We start from the raw sequence: 17,999 nt of genomic DNA, 5'->3' as shown, positions 1-17,999 counted from the left end.
TTCCACCAGAACTGTCAGTCACCACAATCAATTATTGTGCTCTAAAGCCAGGTGTTTCAGTTTCATTGTCCAACCCCTGTATAATGGCTCCACAGATCATCACAGCATCAGTGCTGAAATTATTCCTTTACTCCTGCATCTTCCATTCTTCTTTCTTTTTCCTCTTTTAGCTTCCTAAGCCTCCTCATCCCTGAGCCGTAATTGACTGGGCTGTGTCAAGAGGGGTCTGGTAGCAGCCGTACACCGAGGACTGGTGATGAATTTACGGGAATGAATTGGTTTAACAGAGATGAGCATATGAAGAACGGAGGAAGGGGGGCTGAAGGGGGGTCAATTTGCTCTTATGGCGACTGCATGTCTCATGTGCGCCTAATCAGCCATGGAGAATGTTAATCAGTCCCCTGTCAGGCTGTGAGCTCCAACAGGTACCTCAACAGGTAGACAGGGAAGTGTGTGAAGTGTGAAAGGGCTACAGCCACCGACGACGTGAGATTAGAACCTTATGCTTTATATTTCTCTTTCGCTGTCTCTCTAATTCTATTTCCTTCTGCCGCTCCGATCAATGTAACCCCGAAAAAAAAAGTTCAAGATTAATGCAGCCGACTGGAACTTAATTCAATTTCTTTCAGCTCGTAACTTATTCAAACTAACTCCCACCATGAATAAAATGAAATAATAATGAAAGACATTTAATTTGATGTGAAATCAATTCTGCTCGCCTGCACAACTTTCTCCTCTATTACATATGTTTCCACTGACGGGTCTTATCGTTGGCTATGCAGTACCAGTCAAAAGTTTGGTCAGACCTCGTCGCATTCAATGCGTTTTCTTTCATTTTATGATTTTTTTACATTGTAAATTTAATATTAAAGACTATATTAAAGCTCTACAGGAACCTATGCAGCATTATTCTCTAAGCAAAAACTATTAAACAAACTTTAAAATACTTTAGATTGTTAGATTGATCTGCAGACTCTTGGTGAGATTTTAATCTCAGTGTCTTCATGAGGGAGAGTCACCTGGAATAGTTTTCTCAGCATCTTGAAGGAAGGAGTTCCTGGAGGTGCTGAACAATAGTTGCTGCTTTTCCTTCACGCTGTGAAGCTCCAGCACATCCCAATTAAATCACCTCAAATCACCATCTCAGCCCATCAGGTTTAGATCAGGGGATTAATGTGGAGGAATAACACTTTTTAACTGTTTACTACATAATTCTGTATGAATAAAAAATTAAGGAAAACCATTGAATGAGAAGATTGAATGACTGGTACTGTATTTTTAAAGAACAGACATTCAGCTTTTAACTTATTTATTAGGATTGTCATAAATGTGAATTCAAACTCAATTATTACATGCATTTTTAAAATAATGACGTCATTTATATTCAGTGTAAGAGTTGCCTTTTTAAATGTACTAAACAGATTTTTTTTTTTTCTGTAAATCAAAAACTGATGGACATTTTAAAAAATCCCATCAGCCAATATTTCAGACACATACATTAAATTATTATTTTATTTTATTTATTGCAGTTAAACCCCGTAATATTTGAACACTTTTAATTATATATAAAAATGACAACTAGCTGATGTTTTATAACAAACAGGTACGGATCACTTTTTCAATGCTGGAGCCCTTATCATATTATCCTATTATCATATTATCCTAGATATCCTTAGGGCATTTTTCACACCTGTAGTTGTTATAGTTTCTATGGTCCGGATCAGTTTGGTGAGTTTGTTTATTTGGAGAGTTTCTCCCTCTGTTTGCTTTGGTTTCACACGGAAATAAAAAGCTAAACGCACCGAAATGCTCACCAATAAACCATGTGACCACATCATCTCCTCTGATTGGTCAGAGCTGTCTGGCGTGGGAGCATTTAAGTAACTATAGTGAGATGATTCTGTGTTACAGTGTGTATATCTGTGCAGTGTGAATAAATGCTGAAAAATGCTGAAACTGCGAGCAGTGAACACAGCACATACTGTGCGTGTAAACAGCATGGAGCAGCAGAGACAGCATTTGTTCATACACTGCAAAAAATACATTGGCAAAAACTAGACAAAATATATGCAAATTAAGACAAATATATGTATATTAAGCAAAAACAAATCTGCCAATGGGGTAAGCAAAATATTCTTAGTAAGATTTCTTACAAAAAAGCAATGGCAAAGTCTCAAAATGAGTGAAGTAACGCCTAAATCAAGCCAAAAAGTCACTGTTTTTTGGCCACAAGAATCAGAATAACCTGATGCTGCTTGATTGTGCTTATTTTAAATAAGGTACAAATTCTAAGTAAGAATGATTAAGATAATTATCCCTAAAATAAACAAAATAATCAAACACTTACACAATGCTTATTCTTTATAGGACAAAAAGTCTTATCAGAGAAGGAAATATGATTTATTGCCTTAAATTTAGAACATTTCACTTGCTAAGATTTAGTTTTTTGCAGTGTAGGTGTGATCATTTGTGTTATCTGCCTAATATATTGGATTAAATTGCGCCTAATCAGCAGTTTAGCTCAAATAAAAGGAGTATATTTGATAGCTGGGTCAGATCGAGACCGGATCAATGTTCCACAGTTTGTTTGTAAGAAAAAGACTGAGTAAAATTGGCATCTGTGGAACAGTTCCAAGGCAAAAAACAACGCTGACCGAAAAGAACATATAGACTCAATCAAGTTACGAGTCACACGGCTGTGAGCAGTGAACACAGCACATACTGTGCGTGTAAACAGCATGGAGCAGCAGAGACAGCATTTGTTCATAGGTGTGATAGTTTGTGTTATCTGGCTAATATATACAATAAAATGTGTCTTATTAGCAGTTTATTTGGTTGTGCATGTAAACTAGAGCTTAGATTCTCTGGCCGAACCCGACCTGACCCGAGTCGGGCTTCAGAAAATAGTCTGAGATGTAGGCATCTGTTTTTTAATTATATTTTTATTTTATTTAAAGCTCTGTGTGATAATCACAATGTTGCTAAGGAACCAATTATTATTGTTAACGAAAACGAACGAAAGAACAAAAACTGAAAGTGAAAAAACATTTGTGTTAACTGAATCTAATAAAAACGACTAACTGGAACTGTATTGTGTGTATATAAAACTAAAACTAAAACGAACTGAAATTACTGATAGAATACCCTCATTTTCGTGTTTAATTTATTTATAATTTATATTTCACTCCCGCAGTTCTACAGCGGGCGGTGTTGTGTCGATTCTGTTTGCGGAGCGGAGTCGGATTCAACAGGGAGTCAGATTCGGCACAACAGCGGCAGCGCGCGGCACCTTGTGGTCCGTGGCGTTAGTTCTTGTGTAAAGCGCTCACGCTAGCCGCAAAATACGACAGAAAACACTGAGAAACTGCAGAATTATGTATGGGATTAGAATATTAGCACGAGGGAGAGAAAAGAGAAACAGGAGATACAGTGTATTAGAACCTTTACCTGTGAGCAGCTCATACACCAGAACACTCAAATCTCTCTCTCTCTCTCTCTTTCATTTGTTTCTTAGATTGATCTCTCTGATGAGATGTGTGAAAAATAATAAAAACTAGCCAGCCCACTCTAAAAACAAATAAAACTTACTGAACTGTAGGAGAAAAAATCAAAACAAAATAAAATTAAACCATAATAAAAATGAAAAATGTTATAATCACGTAGCTCTGGGCGCACGTGAACTCCTCCGCTTGTCCGCGTTTGACTTGCGGCGCTGTGTGTAGCTGTTATTAGAAATCTTTTCATTAAATAATAGTTATATGCTTCTATGTTACAGTGTTAATTAACATAATTCTGATCATATAACATAATTCATTCACTCATTCAAACAGCCCGAAAACAGACAGTTTAGTGTAAACAGCATGGAGCAGCAGAGACAGTGTTGGTTCATAGCTATGGTAATTAGCATTATCTGGCATATATATATATATATATATATATATCAGATGAAACTGATATATGATCAGTTATCAGCAGTTTAGCTCAAATAAAAGGAGTATATTTGATAGCTGGGTCGGAGGTGGAAAAAGTACTGAAAAAATGTAATTAAGTAAAAGTACCTTTACTTTGCTAAAATTCTACTCAAGTAAAAGTAAAAGTACCCATCTAAAAATCTACTCGAGTAAAAGTAAAAAGTACTCAATTTAAAATATTTTGAGTAAAAGTTACATAGTTACTTTTAATTATTTGATGTACAAAAGTAAAAACAAATCATAAATTAAATCGTTTTTAATGAACTATTATTCCACATAAAACATTTTCAAGAACAAGTGGTATAGGTTTCTATGATCCAATTTTTTTTTACTGTTAAAAATGATGGTCATATAGGCGACTATAAACTGTATTTTTATAGTTTTACAGATCATTATTATTTTTTAAATTGCCATTGCTGTGCTTTAACTGCTATTTACATGTTTTTTAACAGTCAAGCAGATTGTTTAATGTTCCCAATAACTATAGGGACACTCTTTGAACCATGGGGTCATTTTTACCTAAATTGAACAGTATTTGCTGGTGCCTTTCTTATGAGTCAAAAGTAAGACAGGTCATCCAAACCCCACTTTTTATAATATTTTATGTAATCATCACTAGACATTGTATTCCTTACAAATATAAACATTTTGACACAAAATACACAGAAATCTGTACACACAATTTTAATCTGACAAATAATTCCTTAGATGATTTTTTTTTTTTTACAGATTTCTGTGTATTTTGTGTTGAAATGTTTACATTTATAAAAATACGGAACAAAATCGCGTCCCGTATTGGTTCAATTATTTTTTTCCCAGCATTTTATTTTTTACTCAGTAACGGGGAGTTTTCCAATGTAGTGAAGTAAATTACTTGTGTCAAAATGTACTTGAGTAAAAGTAAAATGACCTATTTTAAAAACTACTTTAAAAATGACAAATTACTCATAAAATCTACTCAATTACAGTATGTGAGTAAATGTAATTCATTACTTTCCACCTCTGCTGTTTTCACATCTGCTTAATCGAACCGCATTAATGGTACAAATGAAACAGAGTCCGTTTTAACCATAGTCTGTGTATAGCTGGACAGAGCATCGTCTCTTAAAAGTGAAGCCACCACAGGTCGGGCGCCCCCTGCTGTTCGGCTGCAGAAAGCTGTGTAACTCCACCCATCCCCATAGGTTTCAATGGCAAAACAGACAACTTTCAATCACGTTTTTTTCTAATATACTGTAATTCTACCTCCATTTAAATGCAACAGCTAGTGTAACCTCTGTTTATATTGTCAAATTTTTATATCCCCACAGAATTCGGTTTTTAAAACTTTATTCGGCTCTATTCAAAAAAGGTGTGGTTATGGTAAAAGGGCTGCTTATGGGCGGGACCAATAACAGACCGTCAGCTCCGCTCCGCCCCGCTCTGCAGCCTGTGACCTCGAGGCAGCCCTCAGGGGCGGGGTTATTTAAATGAGTAGGCTGTCTCTCCACAGTCTTTCTCCCTCCTCTGGTCTCTACTGCGCAGACTCTGGTCTCTGAATCGCCAAATTGGCGGAAGATTTTGTCTTAATTTTCATTGAATGAATGGGAACGGCGACACGGCGTCCATCTTTATATACAGTCTATGGTTTTAACCAAACCAACTCGTGCTGGAGTGAATAATAAAGGTGAATAAAACTTTACCTGTGCAGGTGAAGAATTTGGACTCTCCAACACTCAGCTCCACCTTGTTGAGGGATATAGACACCTGAAGAACAGCTGAGGGAGAGAGGGAGGGAGGGAAGAAGGGAGAGAGAGGTTGAGTTTTCTCGTTCTAGTGAAGATAGCTCTATCAAACATCAAAAAATCCATTTTCAAAAAGTATTTCTGAAAAAAAAAACAAAGGTGAAGAAGCTGACTCAAGCCAATGTCATCCCTGAAGGACAGACTGGGAGAAAGAAGCTACTGCCAATAAATAAAACACACAAGCTCCAACAGAACATGATATAAACACTCTCAACTAAACTACAGATCATTAAAATAAATAAATTAATAAAAAAATACGTTTTCTTTTCAGACTCTGCACTGATTTAGCCTGCCAAGAGAGGATCAGCTCTGCTGTAACAGAGACCAGTCTACAGATGGCAGTATGGAGATGCCATGTTTCATTTTGCCAAATTTGGCTCCAAACCAAAAATCATGTGCACTTCTTCTGCCCAAAAAAACCTGTCATTCTTTTCTTCTTCTTTTTGTGTTGGGGAGGGAGAGTGTACACTTTCTTATTGCAATACTTTGTGGGAATTTACTCTAAAATAGCAGTTTTTAAATCTTTTCGATGCTTTACTAACCTGTAACAATGGTACAATAGCACTGCTGTCAATGTCCTCACATTAATTAACTGTGATTCATTATATTTAGGGCCTATATATAACTATAACCAGGCCTGATTACTGCCAGACCTGTAGAACCAAGAAATCACCTAAAAATATAAGTTCTCTGACAACGTGAAGCAGATAAAATATCTCAAAAAGCAACAAATTATACCCCAATCTAAAGAAACTGAAGACAAAGTCATTGCAATCTGTAATTTCTAAGATGTTTAGACTCCAGAGAACCACAGTGAGAGCTGTTATAATTCACTAATGGAGAAAACACAAATGGAACGCTGGTGAACCTTCCCAGGAGTGACCGGCTTATCAACATTACTCCAAAAGGGCATGAAGAGCTCATCCAGGAGGTCACAAAAGAACCCAGAACAACATTTAAAGAACTGCAGCTCTCACTCGCCTCAGTTAAGATCACTGTTAATGATTCAATAATAAGAAAGAGACTCGGTGAAAATGGTCTCCATGGGAGAATTCCAAAATAAAAAACACTACCAATCAATAAGAATATAAAGGTCTGTCTCAGATTTTGCCAATATACATCTTACATTCTGATTCCTGTAGAGACAAAAGTATAACTTTTTAAAAATGTATCTGTACTGTAAGATCTGGTATAAAATTAACAGTAAGAATTTTACTAAAAGAACAAAGAAGGAGAATGCCCATCAGTTTTTGACTTTAACCCTCCTGTTATGTTCATTTGTCAGGAACAGCAATGGTCTTCCCGAGTCAATTTGACCCTGTGCATTTTTTATTATCCAATTATCCATATTTTAATTATGTCTAAAACCAAAAAAAATAAAAATGCTAATTATTAAATGCTAATTAAATTAATACTAATGATAATCATTCTAACAGCATTTAGTCCAATGGTGTTGCTTACCTCTAACAGGTAATGCTTCAATTAGGAAAATTCACTAATTTTTCATAGAAAAAATACATGTTCAAACTTTTTTAAATGTTTCACTACATTATTACTTTTAAAAGACCAACATAAAAAAACATAACAGTTTTAAATAACATTGAAACATAACATGGTACCACTTTAAAATAAGACTACCTTTATAAAGGGTTTATAAATGGTTTTACAATTAGTTTATTAATAGTTACTAATTAGGTTGTGAATGCCTTAAAAATCTTTAATAATCAGTTATAACACATACGTAGAAAGAGCAACAATGACCTGTTGTTTGCCAAATAGTGCACCAACAGCCATCTATATCGTTGCCCTTTTTACGTATGTGCTATAACTGATTATTAATGATTTAATGATTTTAAGCCATTTACAACCTAATTAGTAACCATTAATAAACTAATTGTAAACCAGTTATAAACCCTTTATAAAGGTAGTCTGATTTTAAAGTGGTACCAATATCATTGCAATTCTGTTGTATTTATTTATTTATTTATTTATTTATTTATTTGTTTGCAGGGGTGGTTGCAAATATATGATATGAACCATTTCCATATTATATGTTGATTACATGCAATGCAAGCACAAGACGGTTTCATAAAAAAAAAAATAAATAAACACTTTTAACTATTTTTTCCTAGATCTTCAAACTTTAAAACGAGTCAATTTGACCCAGAACATAACAGGAAGGTTAAACTCAGGTGTACTTGAGTTCTGCAGCAGGACAATGACCCTAAACACTGAATGGAGTGGCCTAGTCAAAGCCTATTCGTGAGGATGTGGCATGATATTAAACAGGAAGTTCATGCTGGAAAACCCTTAATTCTTTAATTAATGTCTGAATTAAAACAATTCTGTAAAGAAAAGTGGAATAAAATGCATTAATCTCCACAGAGATGTGAAAGACTTGTTACCAGTTATCGTCACCAAGGGTGGAAAAACCAAGTTATAAGGTTTTAGGGGGCAAAGAGTTTTTTTACACAGGTTCAGGTTGTAACCCATAAGCAATAATGGTAAATTCTCACATTTTCAACACCAGATTGCATTATTATTATTATTATTTTTTTGCATCCCTGGTTGCCAGATTTATTGCTGATTCAGCATGTATCTGTATTATTTATTTTTTCTCTCTCAGTGGGTGTATAATTATAAATTAGGTTGCAGCAAGGTGCCCTAAACCATCATTAGACCTTTTATTTTCCAATACTGACCTGGTTCCTGTAGTTACGCCTCACCTAGCGAGACGATTTAGCGAAGTATTAACACTTCTTTTCTCTGCATTTATTCGATTAGGGCTTATCATCTGTACACTGTTTAGTATTTATAGCAGAGTCTGGTCAAAGCTGAGCAAACAGTGGATTTAATTTACCTCCTACACAGACTCAATCGACTCCCACACACCAACACTTACACACAGGATTACAGGATTAGACCCCATTCAGCACAATTCCATTCAGCGCATGAGCCCAATGCCTCCTCCACCCAATAACCATCTAATACTGCAGCTCCGTCACACTGCTGATCTCAATCAACTGTTCTTTAATCAGACATTCTGACTGCTTTATATTTCTCTAATAAGAATGAAGGAGATAGTTGGGATGTCCCTTAAACAGTCCTGGAGAAATCAGAGCTTTCATTTAATAACCAACCAATTATCCAATCAGACACTGCCACTCTCAAATAATCTGAAACAAGATCTGTAGCTGCTGTAGTTATATTGTAGTTGTATTTTTTCTAGTTATATTGTAGTTTTGGTAGTTGTATTTTTGTAGTTATATTGCAGTTTTGGTAGTTGTATTTTTGTAGTTATATTGTAGTTTTGGTAGTTGTATTTTTGTAGTTATATTGTAGTTGTAATTGTTGTAATGTTTTGTAGTTATACTGTAGTTGTAGTATTTGTATTTTTTCTAGTTGTATTGTTGTTGTAGTTGTATTTTTTTCTAGGTATATTGTAGTTCTTGTAATCTTTGTAGTTATATTGTAGTTGTATTTTAAGTTATATAGTAGTTCTAGTACTTGTGATATTTGTAGTAACATTGTAGTTTTAGTAGTTTTATTTTTGTAGTTATATTAAAGTTGTAGTAGATGTATTTTATAGTTATATTGTAGTTTTAGTAGTTGTATTTTTTCTAGTTATATTGTAGTTTTAGTAGTTGTATTTTTTCTAGTTATATTGTAGTTTTAGTAGTTGTATTTTTTGTAGTTATACTGTAGTTTTAGTAGTTGTAATTTTTGTAGTTATTTTGTAGTTTTAGTAGTTGTTATTTTTTCTAGTTATATTGTAGTTTTAGTAATTGTATTTTTTGTAGTTACATTGTAGTTGTAGTTGTTGTAATTTTGTAGTTATATTGCAGTTGTAGTAGATGTATTTTGTAGTTATATTGTAGTTTTAGTAGTTATATTTTTTCTAGCTGTATTGTAGTTTTAGTAGTTATATTTTTGTAGTTATATTGTAGTTATATTTTTGTAGTTATATTGTAGTTTTAGTAGTTGTAATTTTTGTAGTTATATTGTAGTTGTAGTTGTATTTTTTGTAGTTATATTGTAGTTGTACTTTTTTAGTTATTTTGTAGTACAAGTAGTTGTACTTTTTCTTGTTACATTGTAGTTGTTGTAGTTATAATTTTTCTAGTTATATTGTAGTTTTAGTAGTTGTATTTTTTCTTGTTGTATAGTAGTTGTAGTTATATTTTTCAGTTATATAGTAGTTTTAGTAGTTGTATTTTTTTGTATTTACATTGTAGTTTCAGTAGTTGTATTTTTGTAGTTATATTGTAGTTGTATTTCTTAGTTACATTGTAGTTTTAGTAGTTGTAATATTTGTAGTAACACTGTAGTTTTAGTAGTTGTATTTTTTCTAGTTGTATTGTAGTTGTGGTTGTATTTTTTCTAGATATATTGTAGTTGTTGTAATTTTTGTAGTTATATTGTAGTTGTCAGGTTTGTAGCAGGAAGGACGAGGAGGTGGATGCAAACGCAAACTACACACAAATTTACTAACAAAAATAAACACAAAACAAACATGGAAAAAACAGGAAACAATCAAAAACACGGAGCACTGACAGATGTGAAACGTACAAGGATCGACACACGAGAAAGGAAACAGGACTATAAATAGTGGTGGACACAAACGGGAAACAGGAAACACCTGGGACTAAGGGGCGGAGTTACAAATGAACACAGGTAAGTGAAAAATAACTGGGGATGAAACACAGAGGAGCACGGGTCACGTGGGAGACACAGGAACGAGGAACAGTAAAAAAAAAACATGACAACAGACAGAAAATAGGGCAAAGACGTGACAGTAGTTGTATGTTTAATTATATATTAGTTTTAGTAGTTGTAATTTTTCAGTTATATTGTAGTTTTAGTAGTTGTATTTTTTTCTAGTTATATTGTAGTCATAGTGCTGTTATTTTTCTAGCTATACTCTAGATTTAGTAGTTTTATTCTTTGTAGTTAAACTGTAGTTTTCACAGTTGTATTTCTATAGTTACACTGTAGTTGATTTAGTTGTAATTTTGTAGATATATTGTATTTGTAGTTTTTATTTATTTCTATTTATATTGTAGTTTTAGTAGTTTTTTAATTTTCGTAATTATATTGTTATTATATTATTATTTTATTATCTAAGGGGGACACGTTCATTTAACATGAAATAGTATGTAGTTCTGTTGGATTTTTCTTTAATTGAAATAAAGTTTAAGAGGAAATACTATAAAAAAAGTTATTTTTTATTTGTACAATAGTTTATTTGTGCTCACACATTTTAATGTACTCATTTCTGTTTGCATTTCTCTTTTTAGTTGTTGCAAGATCAGGAAAAAAAGTTCTCATATTGCACATAAAAGGGCAAAATTTAGTTTAACCCTCTCATGCATAAATTATAATAAACTCAGTCAGGATTTTTTTACTAAGTGTTTTATACATCCTTAGGGATGTAAAACAAGGTTTGAAAAAAATATATATTCTATCTTTATTCGATAAATAAATATTTAATGCTGACAACATTTCTCCCAAATTCAAAAAAAAAAAAAAAAAGTAATTTAAAGTATTTATTTGCAGAAAATGAGAAATGGCGGTAAGAACAAATTAAGAGTTCAGAAATCAATATTTGGTTAAAAATCCCGAATTTTAATCACAGTTTTCATGCATCTTGCCATGTTTTCCCTCCACCAGTCTTACACACTGCTTTTGATAACTTTATTCCTTTACTCCTGGTGCAAAAATTCAAGCAGTTCAAAATAAAAAAAATTAAAATCTTTACATAACATGTCACCTTAGATGTTATTTGATGTAATTATATATATTTTTTTAATTAAAAGAGAAACAGAAATAGCCAAGGTGTTTGGTGTTTCTCCCTGTCTGTCGGCACAATGACCAACCAATAGAATTTTTTGGTAAAGGATGATGCATATATAGAGAAAAAAACACTTTAAACAGCTGTACACTGTAGTGACCTCTTTGCATGAAAGGGTTAAAATGTTGCATATGAAAAATATGAGCACAATTTTTGTTTTAGATTATTTGTTCTGATATTATAAAATTGAGTCCAAATTTTAGTTTATAACTTACATACAAGAACAGATTTTCCATTTCTCAGGTTCAAGAAAATTACCTTTATAATGATGCTACTGTTGTGATCTAATCACACAGGAAGTTAATATTAGCTTTTTATAAATATCTATCTTTAGAGAATATTTCAAATCCCCTTTTCTTTTACTCAGGAATGTGTTAAATTGTTTAAAGTTGAGACGCTTTAGGTCAGACCAGTCTGACTCTCTCTGCAGAATCTGGGTAAAAGACTCTGAAGGGTCTGAAATAAAAGAACAAACTTCCACCCAGAGCTTTTCTTTCAGCGCTGTATTTATAAATACTGCTGAAAGTCCCGGCGCTGCCACACCGAACACGCTGTGCCCGCAGGCCCGGCTGGAGCGTGAGGGGGAACACGTGGCAGCACCTGATTTAATTAACCCTTTGAGAGAAAGAGATTTGAGAAGTGTCGGAGAAAAAAAAAAAGGGAGTGTAAAGAAGGAACGCTGACAGAAGCAAGAAAAAAGGAAGCTCACATATTGTAGCCAAGGTTATAAATGTCTTTTTATTACAGAATTAATCCAAATACTCTTGAAACAAAATTTTATACAGTGGTCTTACAGAGAGCACTTCAGTTTCTGAATCAGTTTCTCTGATTTAGCTATTTATAGGTTTATATGTAATTTGAGTTAAATGAACATTGTTGTTTTATTCTATAAACTACAGACAACATTTCTCTCAAATTCCAAATAAAAATATTGTAATTTAGAGCATTTATTTGCAGAAAATGAGAAATGACTGAAATATCAAAAAAATATAATAAAGTTCATATTCATAAAGTTTTAAGAGTTCAGAAATCAATGGCATCTTGGCATCATGTTCTCCTCCACCAGTCTTACACACTGCTTTTGGATAACTTTATACTGCTTTACTCCTGGTGCAAAAATTCAAGCAGTTCAGTTTGGTTTGATGGCTTCCATCAAGATGATCATCCATCTTCCTCTTGATTATATTCCAGAGGTTTTCAATTTGGTAAAATCAAAGAAACTCGTTTTTAATTTTTAAGTGGTCTCTTTTTTTGTTGCAGAACTGTATATCCAAACTAAAACCTTATAGAAAGCCAAACAAAAAAAAAAAGAAGAGGAAGATTTGACGGAAGTCAAGATGACAATATATTGGACCATTTCTGTTACTATTGGTCTACTTGAAATGAAATAAATGAATAAATTGACACTATAAATTGGCCTAAATCATATGTAGATTTACATAATAAGCTGGAATCTCAGCCACTCCCATAAATGCTCAATTGGTAATAAACCTGTGGACCAAACAGGCCAAGAAAGTGTTGCAATCTGGGTAAAACATACCTGGGAAACGTTTGCTGTGAGTGGATGAGCAAAAATATTGCAAAACTGTGAAAAGTATCTCCATTCATTACTCTGTAGGTAAAAGTATAGATACTAGTATTTAAAATACTTCTGTAGAAGTTAAAGAATCAACTCAAGCTTTTTACTCTTTAAGTAAAAGTGTTTGAAAAAGTACTGGTTTTAAAACTACTTAAAGTATAAAAGTAAAAGTAATGTAAGGAGAAAAAATAGAGCCATTAAAAGAACAAAAGCTTAGGCCACGCCCACAGAGTCCTATAGTCCCACAGAGTCCTAGCCCCCTCCTCCCCCTCCCCAAAACACACTTTTACTAAAAGCCAGAATTACTAAATTGTTAAAATACTAAAATGTTAATGTTTATAATATAATTTGGGATTTTGCACTAGGCTGTTCTCTAGTGTTTCAGCTGCATATATGCTGATTGTAAATCAATGTATTCTCATCTCATCTCATCTCATTGTCAACCGCTTTATCCGTGAAGGGTCGCGGGGGGGGGCTGGAGCCTATCCCAGCAGGCATCGGGCGGAAGGCAGGATACACCCTGGACAGGCCGCCAATCCATCGCAGGGCAGACAGACACAGACAGACACACAGACACATTCACTCACACACTCACACCTAAGGGGCAATTTCAATCAAGTTCCAATTAGCCTGAACGTGCCGTCTTTGGACTGTGGGAGGAAACCGGAGAACCCGGAGGAAACCCACGCAGACACGGGGAGAACGTGCAAACTCCACACAGAAAGACCCGGGTCGCCCCAGCCGGGAATCGAACCCAGGCCGTCTTGCTGTGAGGCGGAAGTGCTACCCACTGCGCCACCGTGCCGCCCATGAATGTATTTTATATGTAAAATGTAAATATATTAAAGTTAAAGTTTAGTTGGGCTGGAGTTTATCTGGAGTTCTCTTGAGTCTCTGCACTGATCATCTTCATACTAGACTACATACGTCTGCTATGTTCTAGCTGGAGTGTGTGTGTGTGTGTGGGGGGGGGGGATGGTTGGGGGCGTGTGCAGGTGTGATGGATCACAGTATAAACCAATAGGGAGTCGGAATGGTATATGTTTATACTTCTCTACATCCAATCACAATCAGATTCTCTCTATCTGGATGGAGAGATTTATCTGGATAGGGGTTTTATTAAACGATGAGAAGCCGGAATGAAAACGAGCTGAAATGAAACAGGAGTAACGAGGCTGTTTTTATTAAAATATAAGGAGTAGAAAGTTCAGATAACTGTGTGAAAATGTGAAATAATTACTCCAGAAAAGTAGAGATAACCAAAATTCCTACTTAAGTAAGGTAAAAACGAAACAAAATTTGCCAATAAAGCCAATATACTCCAGTTCCAGGTTGAATTTCTGCAATAAAAAAAGAAATGACCCTTTTCTTAAATTACAACTAATCAGAATTATCCCAAACATGTTCAGCTTTGTTTTCCTGTGAAAACTCAATCGACAGAGCTCAATTAATGAATCAAAACCTTCCCATACCACTGAAAAGCCAGGCTAATGGTCAGTCAGAGAGTGCCTGCTGTGCTACAAAGCTAAATACACAATGCTATCTTCTAACATTTCTATATCTGTGCTTCTGTTTGGTATCATTCCCTCACCACAAACCACAAAATCAACATTCAGTCTTATTAAATCTGATTTCTCTCCAACATGCAGCCCATAATAACCACAATACCATAGTACATCCCAGGGCATAAAGATATCAGCCTTTTTTTTCTCCTCCCATCACACAACTGGAAACCCTCCTGAGCTTCTATATTAAGACCTGTCCCGTGGCTTAATCGAAGCGGCGTTTTGCACTGCCGCTGCATTTTTAATGCATTGATTGCGAGATGGTAATTGAAAAGCAAATGAAGCTCTACTAAGAGGTGCTGATACGTTCATATGTCATTTTTAGAGCAGGGTTTGAGTCAGCAGATCTTGAGCCAGCCTCTCTCCGTCTCAGGGAAGGTAGAGTTCAGGCATGGTTCTGTTTTATAAGCTGAGTTCAGGAAGGTATAGAGCAGGGGTGCCTCAGTAATAAAACAAATAATGAAATATACCACTTTAAATAATACATTTTCCTGATTACTTTCATTTACACACCGTTTTACTTGACTTACTATCTTTATCAATCATTGACAGTGTTGTGTAAACTAAGATTTTTCAAATTGATGTTTCATTTCATGATGTCTCTTAAAATATTAAACTCCTTAATTACGGCAACTTTTAGACTCTTTGGCCCGTTTTTCTGCGCTACAACTGAACACTCTCTCTGCTTTTAGACTCTTTGGTCCGTTTTTCTGTGCTACAACTGAGCACTCGCCACTTTTAGACTCTTTGGTCTGTTTTCCTGCGCTACAACTGAACACTCTCGCCACTTTTAGATCCTTTGGCACGTTTTTCTGTGCTACAACTGATCACTCTCTCCGCTTTTAGACTCTTTGGAATGTTTTTCTGCGCTACAACTGAACACTCTCTCTGCTTTTAGACTCTTTGGCCCGTTTTTCTGTGCTACAACTAGCGTTCAAACTTTGAATCTCACATTATAAAAACCTGCTTAACAGCGGGCCAACTTTCATTCTATTTCTAAAATACCTTACGGGCCGCTCCAAAAAAGGGAAACGGGCCGCAAATGGACACCCCTGGTATAGAGTGTATAGGGAGTATAGTGGGATGTCTATGGCAGATCACTGAATGCGTGTATTTGATTTTGAACACTGTTCTGGACTTTTAAAGTCCAGTATTCTGCACATTATTTGTTATTGTTATATAATCAATTTTTATGGGAGCAAACATAACTGATATTTTATCCAAAAAGAAGGAAGAAATGAACCAACAGAAATGAAAATTGTTTGTTGTCATGCATCACTCGATTAGTCGATTAGTCGTTGATTATTTCTGACATGTTCTCCATTTCTTAAAACAATAGAAACATTTGAGCATGAGATTTAAATAGCATTTAAATGTCTGGATGTTGTTAAAATGTAAATCACTGATATTTAGTGAGTAAATGTGTAATTTGTGTTTAGATACTTTTTGAGACACTGAGTTGAGTGTAAACTGTGCAAGTGAGACATTTACCCATCTCTCATTGCGTTTCTGTCTTCGGCACTTTGTGTAATGCGGTACTGTTACAAATGAACGATTAGTCGACAATTAAATTTGTAGTCGACCAGTTTAAATAATCAACAATGTCGATTATATCAACTAATCGTTGCAGCCCTACGCACAACCAGAAGGTCTGGTGTCATCTTTAGAGCCTATCATACACTCTGCTCAAGGTGCATCACGATGCTCATTGCTGTTTTACACCCCGTGTCTTACAGCCTATTTTTATGGCTTAATAATAGCTTATAGGTTATAATAGCGTCAGAGTTTAGGCATTACTGTACACTAATGGGTGTGGTGGTCTGGAAGTAAAGTATTGTCACACAGACCATACAAGAAGTAGACATGCGCAGATACTTAACATAATGTCTTTTTACAAAGTGGTTAAATTCGCATGAGCTATGTGAGGACAGGCATGGTAACATCAAAATAGGGCAACAAGGTACAACAACATACCAGAGTTGAAAGGAGGAAAGGAAGTATTACACAGGAGATCTAATAATTCTTACTTTAAAGGAATATAGGGTTAATACTCGACGATCAGGGAAAGAAACAGAGGGGTATTTATACAAGGGAAGACAGGAAATGGCAATCTGAAAAGTCGGGTGAGCCGGAACACCAAAAGCATCATGATCAGGCATGTTTGGATGGATAGATGCATTTGCACCATGGGAAATGAAGTCCTGGCATGTTTCTCTTGGTATCTTGGTGGCGGAAAAAAAAAATATGCATATTTATGCATAAAAATAGAAAATTATAAATGGGTTTACAAACTTCACAAGCACCACTGCATACAGCAATGTGTATAAATGCTAATGCACCATCCAGGACACACACACAACTACAACGTCTATCATAATCCTACACATATGAGATTTAGGTCCTAGACTTGGACTAAACTGCAGCAGTGATGGTGATTCACTGCTGAAAATCCTTCTTAGTCGGGCTTAGGGTCTAATCTGGGTCTGAGAAATCGCCTCTTACAATGAGTTCAGAAGGATCCAGAAAGGGAAGCGTTTGGATGCTCTAAGGGAGAGTTCTGTAAAGGAAGAAAGAGCTAAAGCAGCTCAAATATGGACTGAGAATTAAACCGTAATTAGATCTGTTTGACTGCCACTATGTATTTCACCATATTCCCACAAGACTTCCATATTTGCCCCTTTTTTAATATCTTATTATAAACTGTAGCATTTGAGTCAGTTGGCAAAAGGTCTGCATGGCATCCATTTATGTCCATGTGCCCATCTCTGCCCTGGTCTTGAGTGGCACTGTATATCCGTGGGGGATGCCCATAGTCTCTGCAACTCTTTGGCCAAATGGCGCAAATCTGGTCTGGTAATGCATTTGGCCATGGTGCAGTATCTATAGTAGCTATATGGCCTATTTTAGTGATCTATAGATGAGCTGTTAACCATGCAACCATGTAGCTTGATTTATGGTATGTCAGTGTGTAACTTTGCTATCGTAACAACAGGAAAAGTACACCTTGCGCAGCACAAAATTTAGTTGTGTTTTGGGTGTAATGTAAAATAAACCAATGAACCAGCGTGTCATTTGCCATTCCCTTTAAGATCCAGGTGCACTCTGACTTTGGCAGATTGCTATTTCAGGGGCGCAGCTACCTGGATGTGTCAAATGCTTCTCAGCACAGAAAACTGACCTGATCGTTCACGCTCGTTCATTCTGTTTGTTGCATGGCTGCCAACAGGCATGCACTATGGGTTTGTGCAC

At 35.2% G+C, this 17,999-nt stretch overlaps 1 protein-coding gene across 2 annotated transcripts in view; it reads right to left on the bottom strand.

The window, feature by feature from the left end:
- LOC103027145 (neural cell adhesion molecule 2) overlaps nucleotides 1-17,999 on the bottom strand; it is a 564,336-nt gene that overhangs the window by 161,535 nt on the left and 384,802 nt on the right. For both annotated transcript variants that reach the window (XM_022674973.2, XM_022674975.2), the window contains exon 2: nucleotides 5,654-5,728. In XM_022674973.2, the coding sequence (XP_022530694.2) occupies nucleotides 5,654-5,728 (75 nt within the window). The remainder of the gene's footprint in view (nucleotides 1-5,653; nucleotides 5,729-17,999) is intronic.

This window comes from Astyanax mexicanus, chromosome 21 (assembly GCF_023375975.1).
Source record: "Astyanax mexicanus isolate ESR-SI-001 chromosome 21, AstMex3_surface, whole genome shotgun sequence".
Classification (NCBI taxonomy): Eukaryota; Metazoa; Chordata; class Actinopteri; order Characiformes; family Acestrorhamphidae; genus Astyanax; species Astyanax mexicanus.
The sequence above is the reverse complement of the archived record's forward strand: the minus strand, read 5'-3'. Positions and strand labels throughout refer to the sequence as shown.